Source organism: Pipistrellus hanaki, assembly GCF_964339955.1.
Source record: "Pipistrellus hanaki genome assembly, chromosome: 13".
In the NCBI taxonomy this organism is placed as follows: domain Eukaryota; kingdom Metazoa; phylum Chordata; class Mammalia; order Chiroptera; family Vespertilionidae; genus Pipistrellus; species Pipistrellus hanaki.
Genome location: NC_140515.1, coordinates 55,849,698 through 55,868,855, shown reverse-complemented (window position 1 = coordinate 55,868,855; position 19,158 = coordinate 55,849,698). Strand labels below are relative to the sequence as shown.

General features: G+C 62.0%; 1 protein-coding gene across 1 annotated transcript in view; it reads left to right on the top strand.

Annotated features, from left to right (window-relative positions):
* Nucleotides 1-2,987: 2,987 nt before the first annotated feature.
* The window catches only part of PDZRN3 (PDZ domain containing ring finger 3), an 84,884-nt gene continuing 68,713 nt past the window's right edge, over nt 2,988-19,158 (top strand). The window contains exons 1-3 of the mRNA XM_084902036.1: nt 2,988-3,822; nt 9,266-9,352; nt 14,606-14,713. Coding sequence (XP_084758162.1) covers nt 3,100-3,822; nt 9,266-9,352; nt 14,606-14,713 — 918 coding nt within the window. The 5' untranslated portion in view covers nt 2,988-3,099. The remainder of the gene's footprint in view (nt 3,823-9,265; nt 9,353-14,605; nt 14,714-19,158) is intronic.

Here is a 19,158-nt window from a genome sequence, read left to right as displayed (position 1 = left end):
AATTTTACAGAGAAAATGAGAGTGGTGGAGGTGCCAGGAGAAAAATTAAAATTAACGAGTTCCTAGATCATAGGCCTGAGCTGCAAGAACTTTAAAGAGCTTGCTTATTAAAAAAAAAAAAAAAAAGGAAAGAGGGAAAAAAGCATGCTGTAAAGGGAAACTTGAATATTACAAAACAGACTTTCCGAATTAAAACTGTTTGATTTATTCATGGAACTAGTGCTGGGATTGTTTTTCATTTATGACTGGAAGCTGCTAGGTGTTTGTTTTGTTTTGTTTTGTTTTGTTTTTTTCAAACCTTCCTATACATCTGGGAGGGCCGGCCATTGGTGTTTGGTGGGAGATTCCATGTTGTCACGGGTCTTCCCTCTTCAAATCCATTTCCTCGTTTATTTATTTTTTTCCTTCTTAGGAATCACCCGGGGTCTCCGATGTCTTAGGAGCCTGGAGAATGTGTCTGGGTCCGGGAATATTTGGGTAAAGTTGCATTCGGTGCGTGTCCTCTGTGAGCCAGTGCCCCACGTGGCAGCTTGCTTAGAGACTTGAAAAGTTGAATTTGGTTTTAGGAACTGGTCCGTCCTGGGATTTAGCGGAAGGAGGAGGGTCTGTGGGTGCGTAACTCATTTTGAATGAATTTTATTGAAAGGAGCATTGAATCGCCTTCTCACGTGCAACTTCCCTTCCCAGCTGACTGCTTCCAGGCAGGGGTCCCGGTGATGTTTGGGAGGGCAATTAGTGTGCGTGGCCTTCATTGGAACTACCGGGAGAAGGATGCTCTTTGGGTGGGCGTGGCGAGCCTGCGGGATGCAGGGCTGTGTGCGCCACCATGGAGACCTCTGGGGAGCCCCTCCCCCCCCCCAGGAGAGCCCAGGGCGTCCCGGGTGGGGCTGATCCCCAGGGTGAGGGAAAGCGGCAATGCCTGCGGAAAGCTGGCCGCGTCAGCAGCACAGCGGCCCCGCAGGTCCCGGGGGAGCCAGCTGTTCAGAATGCAGGGGACTTCGCGAGGGGAGCTGTGTGTACGTGCGGGTGCGCTCCCCAGACAGCCACCCTGGGATTCGTCTCCCTGTGCCGTCCCGTGGCGTCACCCGTGAGGAGGTCCGAGAGCAGCGCTTACCTGGAGCAAGAGAGGGAGCTGGTCTTCGTCCGACAGGAGGGGGCACCTGGACACCACACCCCTCTCTGAAGGACCCAGACCTGCTCAACTGTGCCCTCGGCGGCCCGAAGCCCTGCCCTGCTCTCCAGCACCCCCCAATCCAGCACCCCCTAATCCAGCACCCCCCAACCAAGCACCCCCCAATCCGTTCAAAGTCCTCACCACGTGTGCCCTGCAGGCCCCCTGAGATTAGGTCCTGCCCTGCCCATGAGTCCCCACTCTGTTCATTTCAGCCATGAAACACATGCCTGGCCACCAGCCTGACAGGCAGGGGTTCTCTCCCTGACGCTAAAATTAACCCGGAGGCGTGGCTGGCACACACAGACTCTCCTTTGCCTAAAGAGGGCGGCCCCCACCCCACCCACCCCACCCCTGGCCTCAGCTGCAGCATTTCATCAGCCCCTGGCCGGGCCAGGGTGCAGGGGGGAAGCGGGGTGCGGGTCTCAGAGAAGCTACGCCCGGAGCAAGCACTAATCTCCCGTTTAAGGTGTCTGCCAGCCGGGCCTGGGCCTCAGAACCAGTTTGGTTTGGAGATTATCACCCTGTTGACAGGAGCCCACCCCGGGACAATGAGAGCCCACACACCTCTGTGGAATGAACCTGCTTCTGGCCGGTTCACGGAGACACGGCCTGAGCAGCCTCCCGCAGGAGGGAGGACCCGGCACTGCTCACCGGGACAAATGCCGATCCGGTCCGCCCCATGCCCGCCAGAGAAGGGCACTGACTAAAGCAACTGGATGGAAGGCCCTCCAACAGGCAACAGACGCCCCGTAAAACCCGGTTAAAGGTCACTGCCCAGTGGCTGCTTCTGGAAGGTCAGCTCCAGCAATAGCCCCTCTGGACACCAGGGCGATCCTTGCACTCCAGGAAGCCGTTAAGTAGCGAAGGTCAGAGGTCGCAGCAGCCACAGAGGGAGAAGGAGAAGCAAAAGCCATGGACGCTGTCATGCATCCGGCCTCCCAGGCCCACAGGCGCCCTGAGCCCAGGGGTCCAACTTCAGAAACCCGCGGCTTCTCAGCCTCGGGAGAGAGTGCCCCGTCCACGGAGATGCTGGGCACCCCCAGGTCTTCCTTCCGCACGCAGAGGCTCCCTGTCCGGGTGGGAAAGGCCCGATGACATTCCTGGGCAGCCGCGTCCCATCCGGATGGCACTGGGACCGCGGCTGCCCTGTCCCCCTGGGAGCCCAGGCACCTGGGGCTCTGCAGACCCGGGGTCAGAATCCGAATCCGCGTGAACACCTGGGAGTCACCGCGGCCCGCGGCCCTGCAGGACACCTTGGCCTTGTCCCTGCCTGGAGGCGACAGGGGGGACCCAGCCGCCCACGCGGGCGCAGAGCCGGCCTCTGAGCCCAGGCTCCCCACAGTCCAGGACGGATTCCGCAGCGGCCGTAAGTGCCCGCATAGCGGCGCAGCCAGAAGCGCGAAGGGGGCGGGGAGGGGGCGGGGAGGGGCGGGGACCGGACTGCCCAGAGGGGGAGGCGGTGGTCCCGGAAGGGGCTCGGCCATCCGGGCGGGGGAGCCACAGCAGCCTAAGGCTCCAGACTCAGGGAGCCTTTTCTAGGCTGGAATTTGCCTGCAGAAGCAAAAACTGCTAGAGAGGGGCAAGGAGCCCCCGGAGAGGAGGGCGCGGCTGCGTCCTGGGGGCCCCGCCTCCTCTCAGCGGCCCCAAGCCGGCCTCCCGCCCCCTTTGCCTCCCCGCCGCCTGCCTCCCGGGAGCAGCTGGAGGGCGGGCCAGGCGGGCCTGGCTGGATATGCGTGCGCTCGCGCTCGCGCAAATACGGCGGAGGAGCTGGAGGAGCTCGGGGCCTTTTCCGAGACGCCGGCCGAGTTGGGCTCAGTCCGGGGCGAGCGCGCGCGCGGCCGGGTCTGCGCTCCTCGCTCCTCGCAGGGCGGGCGCCGCGCCCCGGCGGCGGCGACCCCGGCCCGGGCCCCGCCACCACCACCACCATGGGCTTCGAGCTGGACCGCTTCGACGGCGACGTGGACCCGGACCTCAAGTGCGCGCTGTGCGGGAAGGTGCTGGAGGACCCGCTGACCACGCCGTGCGGCCACGTCTTCTGCGCGGGCTGCGTGCTGCCCTGGGTGGTGCAGGAGGGCAGCTGCCCCGCGCGCTGCCGCGGCCGCCTGTCGGCCAAGGAGCTCAACCACGTCCTGCCGCTCAAGCGCCTCATCCTCAAGCTGGACATCAAGTGCGCGCACGCGGCGCGGGGCTGCGGCCGGGTGGTGCAGCTGCAGGCGCTGCCCGCGCACCTGGAGCGCTGCGACTTCGCGCCCGCGCGCTGCCGCCACGCGGGCTGCGGCCAGGTGCTGCCGCGCGGGGACCTGGAGGCGCACATGCGGGACGCGTGCGACGCCAGGCCCGTGGGCCGCTGCCAGGAGGGCTGCGGGCTGCCGCTGACCCGCGGGGAGCTGCGCGCCGGCGGCCACTGCTGCGCGCGGGCCCTGCGGGCGCACAACGGCGCGCTGCAGGCCCGGCTGGCTGCGCTGCACAAGGCGCTCAAGAAGGAGGCGCTGCGCGCGGGCAAGCGGGAGAAGGCGCTGGCGGCGCAGCTGGCCGCGGCGCAGCTGGAGCTGCAGATGACCGCCCTGCGCTACCAGAAGAAGTTCACCGAGTACAGCGCGCGCCTCGACTCGCTCAGCCGCTGCGTGGCCGCGCCGGCTGGCGGCAAGGTAGGTACCTGCCCGCCGGCCCAATGGACCCAGGCCAGGCCCAGGACGCAGGGCACCTCCCCTCCCGGGCCCTGGGGCGCTGGGATGCATCCCTGCCCCTCCTCTTCCCGCCGCCTGCCAGCCAGATGGATCGCCAGGAGCTGGGTGCCCAGTCCACCCAAGCTTGGGAACTGGGGTCCCTGCAGAGGGACCAGCGCACAGGGTGGCATAGGCCCCGGCAGCTGCAGGGCCTGGAGAGAGAGAGAGAGAGAGAGAGAGAGAGAGAGAGAGAGAGAGAGAGAGAGAGAGAGAGAGAGAGAGAGAGAGAGAGAGAGAGAGAGAGAAAGAGAGGGGGAGAGAGAGAGAGGAACCCGGAGAGCCAGGCCTGCTTCTAGTGTCCCTGCTCAGACCCGCTGCGGTGTCTTGGTGGGAAACCGTGGTCCCCACGCAGTGACCCAGAGGAAGATGTTGGCGTGTGGGGGGAGGGAGGTCCAGGCTTCCCCCGGGGTCCAGGGCCAGTCCAGGGCGAGGAAGAAGGAGGCCAGAGAGGCCGCCTGGGGTTGGGGGGGCAGGCTCAGGCGCCGAGTGCTGGCAGCAGCAGCTGCTGACCTTGAGCGAGCCGCCCGGACAAGGATGGACTCAGCCGGGCACCCTCTGTGCCTTCCACCCGGGATCCCGGAAGGGATTAAAGGAAGCGACACGGAGCATGAAGTAGCCCCTGAGCCCGGGCCAGGTCTTGTGAATGTATTGCTGACTGGCTGGGTGACCTCGTGACGTGACCCAGTGGCTCCGGAGCCTCTGACTGTGAAGCGGGTGCTGTCAGCCCTCAGGGAGAGCGGCTGTGTGAGGAGGCCTGGCGCTGGGCCTGGGTCGGGGTGGGATGGGGTGGGGGTGAGTGCCCAGCTGTGCCTGCCGTTATCTTAAGGCCCCAGCCTCCCTGGTGCTTGCTGGGAGGTGGCGTCTCACACCGTCTGAGGGCGGCTTTGCTCGGGGGCCGGCGCTGAGCACGCCTCAGCTGTTCCCCGTCTGTCTGTCTCGTTTGTAGATGAAGGAACGGAGGCCGGGGGGACGGGAGGCCATGGGCCTGGGTCCCAGCTGTGAGGTGGGCGGTGGGGTCTCCAGCCCGGACCCCGGACGCCTGCCGTGTGGCCGCTGGCTGTAGCCACGGGTGCCGTTGGCTGAGGGTGGACGGTGCGCCAGCAGCCAGGGCCGTGCTTTCTGTGCATCATCTGCCCAGTCTGCGGAGGGGAGCAGGCCGGCTCAGAGAGGTCCCAGGGCCGCACAGAGCCAGACAGCAACTGGGGGGGACAGAGCCGGAACCCTCAGCTCCGCCTGGGCACCCACGGGCACCGTGGCCCATGATTCTCCGTTGTGGGATAGATAGCTGGCCGCATCCCTGCCTGGACCCACGAGATCCTAGTCGCACCAGCCCCCGCGTTTCCACAACCCAAAATGTCTCCGGATATTGTCCAGTGTTCTCTGGCTGGGGGAGGGGGCGGGGAAATCACCCCCTGAGAACTGGGGTTTCCTGGTTGCAAACAGGGGGGCGGGACTCCCGCCCCTGCCCCTCTGGTTGCCTGTCCATATGGCTCCGAGGAGGAGACATACCTGCCCCCAGGGCCCCAGGCCTGCCTCTGCTTTCCCTCCCGCTGGCCCAGCCCCCTCCTCCCAGTGCACACCAGGCCCCAAGTCTCCCGACCCCCCTCCGGCCCCCCTCCGCCCGGCCCCGCCTGCCTGTCAGCTGCAGCCCGAGCAGCTGGCCTGGCCTCGCGGAGCTCAGGGCAAATATTTACAGCTCGGAGCTCACCGGGGCCGCACAGGCTACAAAGGGCCGGAGGGGCCAGGAGTCACCCGGCGGGGCCCAGGCTGGTCCCAGGCAGGCGCCGGGCCTGGCCCAGGGGCTCGGGTTCCCGCTGGCCGTGCTGTCCTCTGGCCGCCCTGCGCGGCTTTAAGCGATCCTTGTTTATAAATAAGCCCTTCGCCCCCTCCCCCAGGGTTGGCACGTCATTCATTGTTAGGCGCGTTTATTATTCCTCTTGCCTTTTCTGTTTTCTTTCTGGAGTGTTTGGGTAAATTCTCCCAGAATCAAAGGTCCGGAACTTGGATGAACCCTGGGTGCCGGGGAAGCTCGGAGTGGGAGGGCCATCGGGGGGCCTTCAGCCAGGGGCCCAGATGTTGCCTGTGGCATTCACAGAGCGAGTCTCCCGGCAACGGGGCCCTGACTGCTCCCGGGGCCAGCTGAGCCCCAAGAGTGGGTGGGAGGGCGAGCCCCTAGAATGGGGGGGTGGGGGCTGAGAGCTGCGCTGGTTGGTTCCTCTCTCGGGCCCCAGCCCCCGCCTCAGCCAGGCCTCCCCCTCCCGGCAGCTCCTCTGGCCCCCAGTGCCCCTCTCGGGGCCCTTGCGGCTCCGCAGGTCATGTAAGAACCGGCTTATTGCATCAGGTGAACTCTGCCCCCCAAACCCCCAAAAGCAGGCGTCGATAACAGTTCCTTTGACTCTCAACCATTTTGCTGTTTTGTGTTGTTCGGTTTTGTTTTTGTTCATCCTCACCTAGGCTATTTTTCCACTGGTTTTTAGAGAGAGTGGAAGGGAGAGGGAGAGAAACACCAATGTGAGAGACACATGAATTGATTGCCGACCACTAACAACACCTTGACCAGGACCGGGGGACCTGCAACCCAGGTACATACCCTTTGACTGGAATAGAACCCGGGACCCTTCGGTCCTTGGGCCCGTCACACTATCCACTGAGCCACACCGGCCAGGGCTCTTTGAATTCACTTCTGCACGTCATCCTAGTGACTCACCCTCAGGCCTGAGCGCTTCCTTCCTCTCTGTCCTTCCTCCGAGAATTCTTTTTCCCTGGAAGGGAGGCATATGGCAGGGGCGGGGCGGGTCCACTCCGCTGACCACTAGGATCGGCTTGAAGGACGGGGCACAGACGTCTGTGTAGGGAGTGAGACCCCGCCTTCTTTGGATGGAATGTCTGGCACCAACGCTGCTCCCCGTCCCCCGCCCCCGCCCTGCACATTTTTGCGCTTTCTCGTCCGCGGGCCGCAGACGGAGCCCTGTCCCAGCTGTCCCAGCTTCGCATAATCCGAGGCCGAGGTGTCGCGTCCCCCAGATGCCCAGGCCGGCGGTCAGTCAATGACAGCCCTCGGCCTGCCCGCCGGCCGCGGGGACCACGGTGGGGAGGGCAGAGTCTGCTCTGACAGGCGTGGGGGGACCCCGGGGACTGCCAGGCCCTCCGAGGTGGCGAGCGTCCAGGCATCCCAGCTGGGCTTGGGGAGGGCAGTGACGCAGGAGAGGGACTTTGCCCGTAGAAGGCAGTTTGCCTTCTGTAACAATAAACAGCCGCCGCGGGGTGCCTTCTGACGAAGGACACTTGATTTTTTTCCCCCTCGTTCCCTGGGACTTGTGTTCCCCCACCATCCTTACCCAGTTAAGACCGTGAGTTGGAAGCTGGGCAGGCTGCGATCTGGACAGTCTTAATATTGATCTAGTGCAGGGGCCGTTGGGATATTTATAACTTCATTCCCGGCCCAGACAAGATTCCACTTAAGAAAAAAGAGCAGCCTGCTCTGTTCGGTCAGATGTTTAGTTCACTCACCCCTCCTGCCTTGGCCAGGCCAGATTACATGATTTTTCTGGCCTTCTGTGGCCCTCCAACTGGGCATTCCCCACCCCTGCTCCCGGTGTCATCTTCTTAGAGAATCACCGTGAAGCCGTGCACACCGAGCTTCCTGTTTCTGCTGGCACTTCCTGGGGGATGTGATGTGACCGTCCAGTAAGACCCTGCAGGGTTCTGGGGGCCGGACTGCCTCTGGGCGGGGTCCCGGCTGGACGCCGGGGTGCTGAGGAGCTGCTAGAGCCCCCTGCCCCTCCCCACAAGGAGACAGCGATGCGGCTGGACCCCAGGGTGGCAGGCGTCTTCCTTTCCCACCGACCCCAGGCTCTCGGGGGGAGCTCCCTGCTCCCCTGGGTTCTGGCTCCCGGGGATGACACGTGCCGTCGGGGAAGAGAGCTTTGAAACGGATGTTCTCAGTGATGTGGTCCACATTCTCCTTTCTGCTGCGTCTCGCGTTACCGCTCAGTTTCCAGCACCGACGACTTACTAAGGCACGTGAGACAACACGCTCAGAGTTTATGATGAGGTGCTTCATAGTTTTAAAACGCTGCATTTTAATATTCCCGTGTTGGGCTGAAACCGGTTTGGCTCAGTGGATGGAGCGTCGGTCTGCGGACTGAAAGGTCCCAGGTTCGATTCCGGTCAAGGGCATGTACCTTGGTTGCGGGCACATCCCCGGTAGGGGTTGTGCAAGAGGCAGCTGGTTGATGTTTCTCTGTCATCGACGTTTCTAGCTCTCTATCCCTCTCCCTTCCTCTCTGTAAAAAATCAATAAAATATATTTTTTAAAAATAATAATAATAATAAATATAAATAAATATTCCCGTGTTGGAACAGAAAACGCGAGCAAAGCCTATTGCGAGCTTCTAGCAGGTACACACACATGATGTTGTGCACACCAAGCTTGGGGTAAGGCCACACCTGTCGGTCACAGTTCACACGCTGGTTCATCTGTTCGTGTTCATTGGTCTGTTCCGTGATCATTTGCTCGGCAGCCCTGGCTTGTCGGTCCCCAGGGCAGACACCCACGGCCGTGAGTCCCGCCTGGCGAATCTGCGTGTGTGTTGTGAGGTGTCGTGATGACCCGCCCGCCTTATGCTGTCAGCCACTCCGCGCTGCACCTCCTGTGGTCGCGGTGTCACCTGTGACAACGCCCGCCCTTTGCGTAGATCAGGATTCCTCAGGTTCCCTTGGGCTTGCACTTGACTTTTTGTTTTGTTTTGTTTTAATATTTTTATTGATTTCAGAGAGGAAGGGAGAAGGAGAGAGAGAAACATCAATGATGTGAGAGAATCATTGATCAACTGCCCCGTGCACGCCCCTGACTGGGGATCAAGCCCACAACCTGGGCGTGTGCCCTGACCGGGAATCGAACCGTGACCTCCTGGTTCATAGGTTGCTGCTCCACCTCCTGACTTTCCCTGTGTGTCCCCAGCGTCACCCCAGCAGAGAGGGCTGTGGTCGGCTGCACATGTGCTCAGACAGCCGGGCAGGCTGTGGGTACCATTCATGATGGGGATTCTCGGGTGGGGAGCACACAATCATGCTGACAACCGGAGTACCCAGGGGGCATCATGGGAAGACGCTCTTGCAGACCCGGGTCTGAAGGAAGGTGCTCGCTATGGGTCTCCCACGGTCACCCCAGGGCCACAAGGTGTTCGCACCCTAAACACAAGGCACGGTGCACGCGTGGCCCAGCAGTTCCCTTGCGTACGCTCCCCCAGAGGCTTAGCATGGGTGATGGTCAGCGCGGTGGCCCCGAGTCCTCGTAGATGGGGCGAGCCCCGGCTCCCTGCTTGGGTTGGTGATGAACGGTGACCTCCTCTGTTCCCTGCAGGGCGAAGAGACCAAAAGCCTGACCCTGGTCCTGCACCGCGACGCGGGCTCCCTCGGCTTCAACATCATCGGGGGCCGGCCGTGTGTGGTAGGTGCTCCTTCCTCAGCCGTTCTCCTTCCCCGGGCGGCCGGGGAGGGGCGGGCCAGGGGAGGGACGGGCCTGGGGAGGGAGGGCGGAACCTCGGTCGTGTCCTTTGCTCACTCCTGTAGTTGGAGACTTCCTTATTTGTGTCTCGTGCCCACACTCGGGGACTCTGGTTATCTCCTACGGTGGCATCCTCCTGGTACTATGCAGCTTGTCCACGCTGCTCGGATTGGGGGTGACGTCTGGGTGTGGGGCAGTCGAGCTGCCCAGGTGGTGGGGTGTGTGCAGGTGGCACTGAACTGGAGTGTGGGCTCCGCTCCTGGTCATTGCCACGTGTCGGGAATGGAGCCTTGTTGTGGATCTGTGAGCATCTGCCCTCCCCCACGGCCTGGTCCAGCCCCTTGTCCGGAGAGAAGGGGCCAAGTTCACATCCATCAGGGTAACTGCCAGGTGTGTCTGTCCTGGGCTCTGGGAGGAGGCAAAGCCATGGTCAGCGTGTCAGCTCCAGGTGGGGTCACCCGGATGGAGTCATCACTCCCTCCTTTGCTGGCGTTTCCTCGTTTATTTATAAACCGTGCTGTGCACAGAGGTGCTGTCTCCCAGCTGGGTTGTTGCATTTATAGAACACAGGCAGATTTAGCTTAATTCCCCCCCCCCCCCCTCTCTCTCATTTCTCCTTCTCCTCCTCCTCTTTCTCCTTCCTTCCTTACCTGAGGGTATTTTTCCCATTGCTTTTCAGAGAGAATGGAAGGGAGGGAGGGAGAAGGAGAGAGGGAAACATGCTTCCTAGGACTTCGATTGAGCATTGGCTTGAACTTGAAGCCACAGCTGCATGAGCCCCTCACAGGAGAGTCGGCCTGTCCCTGGGGCTTTGACACCAGCACTGACGTCTCCTTTCCGGGTTATGTCTTCTCCCCACTTAGGGCTGTCAGAACACACACATTTACCCAATAAGTTGGCCGTCTCTCATGGACCTGGCGTGTGGAGCCCAAACAATTCAGAGGTGACTCACCTCAGATCAGGTGACACACCTAATGAGAATGAAAATGTTAGGAATGCTGAGAGAGTTACCACGTGTGACACAGACACGCAGCGAGCAAGCGCTGTTGGGAAAACGGTGCCGACAGACGAGCTGACGCAGCACATCTGCCCATCACAGGGGGCCCTGTAGTAGGCTGTCCATCTGTCCATCACAGGGCCGGGTTGTAGGCTGTCTATCTGTCCATCACAGGGGGCCCTGAAATAGGCTGTCCATCTGTCCATCACAGGGGGGCCCTGAAGTAGGCTGTCCATCTGTCCATCATGGAGGCCCGGTTGTAGGCTGTCTATCTGTCCATCATGTGAGCCACGCTCAGCACACCCGCAGTGTTCTTTGTGAGTTCTCATCCTGAGGAGCATCGCCTCTGCCCCTCAGAACCGCAGGCCGTGGTCTGGCCCTCCCGGCATCTCACCACCCAGCCAGGTCCCTCCACCTTGACCACAGCTGCTTTAAGTGCCTTAGGGGAGGAGCCAAGCAGGAGATGCTTTTTAAAAGAAAAATGTAGCTATCAGGGGTGGACTTGATGGCTTTCTTTGACTTCTGTTCTCATGGTCTTTTTAAAGAAATATATTTTTATTGATCTCAAATAGGGAGAGAGAGAGAGAGAGAGAGAGAGAGAGAGAGAGAGAGAGAGAAATATCAATAATGAGAGAGAACCATTGATTGGCTGCCTCCTGCACTTCCCCTACTGAGGATCAAGTCTGCCACCTGGGCATGTACCCTCGACCGGGAATCGAACTGTGACCTCCTGGTTCCTAGGTCAACGCCCAAGCACTGAGCCACGCCGGCCGGGCCTACGCGGTCTTGCTTTAACCTAGACTGGTGTTCGCTTGTGCCCCTCCCCTCCCGGCGTTGCTGGGACGTTCAGATGCTCCTAGAGAACAGGGCCTCGTGCTGGATGTCCTTCTCAGCAAGAGGAGCCCGAGCCAAACCCCATCCCATCTCCCTCTTCCTCCCAGCCAAGAAATGCGCGGCCGTTAGGGCAGAGCGAACACAGATCCCTTTCACTCGCGCTGCTGACATCACCTCCGAGGGAGCTCGGGCTTGTCCATAAATCCTTTGTGGTCCACGGAGGCGTCGCAGCGTCTCTGGTGGAACGTCCCGCCCCCGGGAATGCTGGTCTTCCGTGCGCACGTGTGTGTGTGTGTGTGTGTGTGTGTGTGTGTGTGTGTATTGGACATTTCTCAGTTGGAGACAGTATTGCCCTCAGAGTGCGTGCTCAAACAGTGGCGCGTTCAAACCATCCTGGGTTTGAATCTGACCTATGCTACCTTTTAGCTGTGTGGCCTTGGGTGAGTTACTTAACCTCTCTGTCTCAGGTTTTTTTCGTGTAGGGAATGCGTACACATAGTGTGCATTGCATGCTGGGCATGGAGCTCCCGGCCAGCCTGGTGCCTGGCCTGTGCTGCCTCAGAGACCCTCACGCACACCTGAGAGTTGCACGTAGGCAGCGACAGGAGCCACGGGGCCAGGGCTTAGGTGAGGCGGCTGCAGGAGGCGGGGGCCCGTGGAAGCTCAGGCAGTGCAGGTGACCGTGCAGCAGGCCAGGCGGGGTTCGGGGAGAGGCGGGGAGCAGGAGGTCTGGGACAGCAGGCCGGCCTGGCACCCACCATCCCGCTGACCCCTCCCTCCGGGAGAGTCTGGTAGGATCCAGGGGGCAGTTAGAGACCGGCCTTGTCCCGGGGGGGTAGGTACTGGGGGGACACGGCTTGTGTGAGGCTGTGACTTGGGGCTCTGTGAGTCCCAGTTACAGCTCCGTGTGGCTGAGAGGCCGGGCAGTGTGGGATCCCCTGAGCTTAGGCCGTGGCACGTGAACAGGAGCTGGAACCACCTTCAGAGTCCTCCCTCCGCTCCCCTGGGGGAACACAGGGCTTTATGGCTGTTCCAGGAGGAAAATATGGTCTTTTCATAGTTTTTTGGTTTTTTTTTAATGTGTAATTTTTATTGATTTCAGAGAGGAAGGGAGAGGGTGAATGAGGGAGAGAGACACATCCATGATGAGAAAGGATCACTGATCAGCTGCCTCTTGCACACCCCACACTAGGATGGAGCCTGTGCTCTGACTAGGAGTTGAACCTGGGACCCTTCGGGACCCTTCGGTCTGCGGGCCAATGCCCAACCGCTGAGCCACGCCGGCGAGGGCCATCGTTATGTTTACCAGCGGCGTTCCGAGTTTGAGTGCAGGCTGGCAGGGAGGTGGGTCTGCGGGTCCGGGCAGGGCGTCTCCGCCACGCGGGCTTGGCGTGGGTGTGGAGTGGCCTGGGCCCTCTCGGTGCTGTGTCTGGAAGCCACACATGCTGGGCGTTCCGTTTTCACCTCGCTGGCGCTCGGTGCCAGGCTCGGAGAACCCACCGGTGCTGCGTGGGCAGACGGCCGTGCCCAGGCTGAGAGGGCGCGTGTTCTGAGCGGGGGAGGGGGGGGGGGTTGGGCTTTGAGAAGAGGAAGGCATGCGGGCAGGGGGCTCGCTCCTGCCCCAGAAAGTTTCCGTCCGGGCGCTGGGAGACTTACAGGGGTTTGAGGAGCCGGGGGGGGGGGGGGGGGGGTTTAGAAATTATTAGGGTGGGGGGTGGGGAGGTGATGGCTTTTCTGACACAAACCAGAGCAGAAATAAAACACTGCTGTCACCGTGAGAGGATTCCACAGGGGAAAGCTGTTGAGAATCACTAAGTTGGGTAAAGGCGTCGGTAAAGTACCATACTTTAAAAGCTGGTCGGCATCCCCGTGAGCTCTGTGCGGTGACGGTGGGGGAGGCGCCTGTCTGGGCCCATCCCTGAAACTGTCCGGGGTACGTGGGCAGAAGTGGCCAAACGTGCGTGCCCTTGGCCCCCACGCTCCCTGGCTGGGGTTTGCCCCACAGCCACGCCGGCAAAGCTGTTTGAGAAAGCAGGGGGAAGGCCCGGCCCGCGTGGCTCAGCTGGTTGGAGCGACGTCCTGTGCATCCAAAGGTCTCGGGTTCGATTCCCAGCCTGGGCACATCCCCAGGATGTAGGTTCCATCCCCGGGCGGGTGCGCACAGGAGGCAACTGATTAATGTTTCTTTCTCTCTTGCACTGATGTGCCTCCCTCTCTCTCCCTCTCTCTCTCTCTCTCTGTCTCTTCCTTTCTCCCTTCCTATATCTAAAAATTCAATAAACATATCCTCGGGAGGATTAAAAAGCAATTTTAAAAATGCAGGAGGGAGGTGTCCGCACAGCCTGTCTTTCTCAGCCACACCTGGAGCAAGGCTTATGTCTCCGTGTTGGGTGCTGTTCGGCCCCTGGGGGAGTCAGGCCAACCGGGGGACTGAGGGAAACTCGGCCTGGTTTTTAAAGTGACAGCGGCAACGTGGAGAGGGGCAGACACGGGAGGAGAGGGGCAGACACGGGAGGAGAGGGGCAGACACGGGAGGAGAGGGGCAGACACGGGAGGAGAGGGGCAGACATGGCGGAGAGGGGCAGACATGGTGGAGAGGGGCAGACATGGTGGAGAGGGGCAGACACGGCGGAGAGGGGCAGACACGGGAGGAGAGGGGCAGACACGGCGGAGAGGGGCAGACACGGGAGGAGAGGGGCAGACACGGGAGGAGAGGGGCAGACACGGTGGAGAGGGGCAGACACGGGAGGAGAGGGGCAGACACGGGAGGAGAGGGGCAGACACGGGAGGAGAGGGGCAGACACGGTGGAGAGGGGCAGACATGGTGGAGAGGGGCAGACACGGCGGAGAGGGGCAGACACGGGAGGAGAGGGGCAGACACGGGAGGAGAGGGGCAGACACGGCGGAGAGGGGCAGACACGGGAGGAGAGGGGCAGACACGGTGGAGAGGGGCAGACACGGGAGGAGAGGGGCAGACATGGCGGAGAGGGGCAGACATGGTGGAGAGGGGCAGACACGGCGGAGAGGGGCAGACACGGGAGGAGAGGGGCAGACACGGCGGAGAGGGGCAGACACGGTGGAGAGGGGCAGACACAGGAGGAGAGGGGCAGACATGGCGGAGGTGGCACGTGCCTGGTGTATACAGGAAGTGTGACCGCTGACCAGGGCTGCCTGGGCTGCAGGTGGCCGGGCTTGTTCTGTACCCTGTGGAGTGCTCTGAATAGTTTTACCATCGTCTGTGCCCCTTCCAGTTCAGAGCAGAAACGGGGGAACAGACCTTCGCTGCGCTGCCCCTGGGCTGTTTCCGGGGTGTTCGCTGCCTCGCTGCCCCCGGTGCCTGCGCTCACCGTGTGCTTCCCTCCCAGGACCACCAGGACGGCTCGTCCAGCGAAGGCATCTTCGTGTCCAGGATCGTGGACAGCGGGCCGGCGGCCAAGGACGGGGGCCTGCAGATCCACGACCGCATCGTGGAGGTAGGTGGGCGCAGCCAGGCCAGCGAGGGCCCGGCTGATGCCGCAGCGTCCGCTCCTGGCCGCGGGCCTGACGGTGGGTGTGCGCGGGCACCGCGTCCGGCCGTGCGGAACGGGCATGGGCTGTGCGGTGCAGGTCCCGTGTGCATGACTTGCCGAGGACCCCGTCTCGAGTGCTGGGTCACCGTGTGGTCTTTGCTCGCGGCCGGGCCTGGGCTCTGTGCCGCGGGGAGCTCTGCGTGGAAGCCCTGGGCGCGCTGAGTGGCCCCGGGTGCACAGGGGGCCGTTCCTGCCGTTCCCGCCGGCCCCCGGGGACAGCTGTGTCAGCGCGGCGTGGTTCCCGTCCCCGGGCTCGCAGCTCGGTGTTTCCGTGTTCTTCCGTGTCGGTCTTCTCCGCCGGTTGGTTGTAGGGGCTGGCTGTCGGGGACACACAGGCGGCCGGTGTTCGGGATGTCACGCCGTCCGCCTGCCGGTTTCCTGCTTTCCTCGCCGTGGACCAGGCTTGTGCGTGGATGCAGCGGGGGCCTCGCCGCCCCACAGCGCGTGGTGTCGGGGCGCCCGGCTGCCTGCCGAGGGGCGGACCGCTCGCCCTCCGTGCTGGGCTCTCGACGCCACGTTTGCACAGAGGAGCACTCTGCAGGAGTGGTTGACATCGGGTGGCTCTCCGGTGCGTGGACACGTGGGCTCCGTGCGTGGGCAGCGCTGGCGGGCGCGTGGACCGTGGCCCACGGTGCTGTGCGGGGCCCACGGAAGCTGGTGCGTTCGGGGGCACGGTGTCGGCCAGCACACGGCGCCCGGGTGCTCCTGTCCTGCACACGCGCACTCAGCCACTGGGTTTCTCGGGTGCTTTCCTGGCCCGTGTCCCACGCGTGGGCCGGGCTGGGAGCCGAGCCGGGGGGACACGTGGGGCCGGATGACTGCGCTCCCGTCTCCCTCCGGCGCGTCCCTCCGGAGACAGCAGGGCAGGGCGGGCAGGGAGCTCACTGGCAGCGAGGAGCAGGCAGGTTTGTGTCCAGGACACTGTTGGTATCGCCGCAGCCGGTGGCTTTTTGAGGTTCTTAAACCTGGGGCTCCTCCTGCCGTGACTGGGCCCGGACTGTCTTGTTCCCGAGAGAGCGGGCGCCTCGGGGACTGTCTTGCTCCTGAGAGAGCGGGCGCCTCGGGGAGGCCTGTCCGGAAAGGTGCGAGCAGCGCCCTCCCGGAGCCAGCGGGCCGGAGGGCAGCCCGCTCCCCTCCGCGTGGATTCCAGCCGTGTCCACGCGCACAAGGCCGCAGGCGGAGACCCTGCTGTGGAGGCCGAGCTGTACCTTCCCTGCTGACCCCAGCGTCCGTTCTGACATGCACCCCAGAGTCTCACACCTGCCGGTGGCCGTCTGGGTCCTCACCTGCGGCCAGACGGCAGTTAGCTCTGATGTGGGCATATACTCCGGCCTCTGCACCTGCACCCCCGGGCCCTGCGGGCAGGGGTGGCCCTGAGGTTGGCAGGTCGGTGGGGTGGGGCCTGGGGATGGTCTGGAGCAGGTCATGTGACCGAGCTCTGTGTCTGCCATGTCCCCCGGACCCAGCACCCCGCCTGGCGCAGGGGGTTCGCCCGGGAAACCTCTGTCACTGACTTGGCCGTAGATTTCCAGTCACACAGCCAGCTTCTGGGGGTCACACCGCAGGAGGTCAGACGTTAGAGCAGGAGAGGCAGGCGACCTCTGGCAGCGACAGGTGGACTCGGCCAGCTGTCCCCACGGGAACAGCGGCGGCTGTAAATAGCCTGGTCTCCGGTGCCAGGCGGGGCGGGATGGGGGTGAGGGGTGGGGGTGGGGTGGGGGTGGGGGTTCAGGAGCAGGCAGCTGCTTTATTTGGAAGCAAGTGAGTGACTGCCTCTGCCGGAGAGGAGGGGTGGAAGCCCTGTGATGGCTTTTTATGTTTTTTAAGAGATTTTAGAATTGATTTCCGAGAGGGAAGGGAGAGGGAAGGGAGAGAAACATCAGTGAGGAGAGAGAATCACTGATGGGGCGCCTCGTGCACGCCCCACTCGGGATTGAGCCCACAACCCAGGCATGTGCCGTAGACCCTGACCTGCGGGTTCATAGGTCGATGCTCAACCACTGAGCCAAGCTGGCCAGGCCGTGCTTTTTTTTATTTTATTTTATTTTTTAAGACAAATCTAAAGGTGTAATGCGAAGATGAGGGGATCAGCGTTGAGATGCCGCTCTGGGTTTTAGGAAGGAACCGGGACAAGCGGCTGCACTTCCGATGCCCAGACTTCGTGTCCTGGTGAAGGACACGCTTTCTGCTCAGTGACAGCCCCGGAGCCGCGTGCTCTTGGGGTTCACACTTTACACCTAACCCGCCCCCCCCCCCGCCCCACCCCAGCATGTCTGCCCGGAAGGTGCACTCGCTGCTCCTGCAGCCGAGCAGAGTGGGAAACACTTTGCGTGGGTCACCTGTGCTCCGCCGTCTCCGTGGCTTGGTGGGGTCTGTGTAGCTGAGTTCCGGAAGGTTCCTTCTCCCCCTGGCGTTCTGAACGTGCCGTTTTCTGCCGCGGGATTCTCACACACCTCCCAGGACACGAGGGCTTCCTACAGACAGGTGGTCGGGGAACGCCGACCCCGGTGGGCCTGGGAGGGAGGGCCTCTCCGGAGGGGAGGTGACGGGGGTCAGACGGGAGCTCCATTTTCTAATTTTTCAAGGAAATGCCATCCTGCTTCCCACCACGGCCACGCCTGTCTGCATTCCCGCCACCGCCCTGCAACGGGGCTCCCCGTCCTCCACCCCCGCCAGCTCTGCTCTCTGTGGACTTGCTGATGGCGGCCCTGAGGACGGGGTGAGGGGCACAGCTTCTTGTGGCGTTCACCTGCGTCTCTGGTCATCCGTGGCATCGAGCGTGTTTTCATACGTCTCTGGGCCACCTGCATGCCCTCTTCCGAGCAGAGTCCCTTCTGGCCCTTGCCCACTTTTTGTTGGATTGTTTGGTGTTGAGTTGTATGCGTTCTCTGCCTGTTGTGGAGATTCACCCTGGATCAGTTTTATCATGTAGAAGGCCACCTGGGAAGGCACGCGGGCAGTTTTCCTTAATTATCGTCAGCTGAACTCAGGGTGCAGGCAGAGCCACGCCTTCGGAACATGTTCCCCCAAGATGGCGGACATGTTGTCAGCTTGGCCTTCCTAACAGCCCAGGTGTCAGCAGGGGCGGGACTAGATATGTAAACCCAGGCATGCTAGGGCCTACTGAAGAATGCAAATAAGTTAGTGTTACTTCCTGGTATCGGGGTATAAAATAAATGCGCTAACAGAGAGGGGTCGTCTTTGTCTTCCTGCCTCTCCAGCAGACAGGATGGCGGCCCACCCAGCTCCCAGCTTTAAATCTATCTCTGTGTCTTCTCTCTTTATTTCTATTATTTCTCAATCCCTGGCCGGGCCTCCACTTAGAACCTGTTCGTTCATCTCTGTTTCCCTGTGGGACGCGGAAAAGGGAGATCCCCGCCATGTCTGGCCCCCACCGCATCAGGCCCCCCCAGTACCATCGGTGGGCCGTCTTTCCGTGAGGTGCTGGTTTCCTGGGCTGAGCAGAAACATCACAGTCTGACGTGGCCCCGTCCGTCGATCTGGAAACCATGGAAGTCCTAGAAGACGCCACAGGCAGTGACGCCGCGGACAGTTCTCTCCCGGATGTTTTTGTGGCTGAATCTCCCGGCCCACAGGAAAGGAAGCAGAAATGGCCAGGGTGATCGCAGTCTTTAAGGCCATCCCGTGGAGTTCCACGGTTCCGAGTGTTTGCAACAAGGATGGAACCCCGCCCGGCGTGGAGGTTTTCTGCACGTTCTGGAGCTAACGGTTTTCGGACCGCACTTCGAGCAGCCGCGTCTTCTCGTCTCCTCGCAGCCTGGGGAGAGCTGGGGTGTGGACCGGGCGCCCTCGGCCTCACACTGCCGTTGGGGTTGTGTGGAAGTGACTGTTTAGCACAGGACTGGGCAGAACTGGGCGCCACAAGGATTCAGGAAACGTGGATTCGGTGGAACCATGACCTTCGTGTCTTCCGGGCTCAGTCAGGATTGGCCACGGCCTTTGGCTGTGTTGCGGGAACAAATGTGCTTGTTGGACGAACTGGTGACCTCATCTGTCTTCTCAGACGCGTTGGGGAGGCCGGGCAGGGCTTGCCCCCTCCTCCTCATCAGCCTGGTCAAGTGCTCAGCATGGCAGTGGGAGCTCCCACAGTCTCAGCCAAGAAGGCACGCCTGTCCGGGCCGCGGTCTGGGTGCTGAGGGATTAGCGGTCGAGAGACCCCGAGAGGGGAGTTAGCCTGTGCTTAGCAGCAGCTTCGGCCCCGGGCGGTGCTTCATGTCAGACATTTTTTCCTTTAGAGACGAGTGTCACATATCGGAGGGCCCGGCTGGGTCATTAATCCTGACAGCTGTTCCTGCTCTGTGACGTTGGAAGGAAGGGAGTTTGCCCCG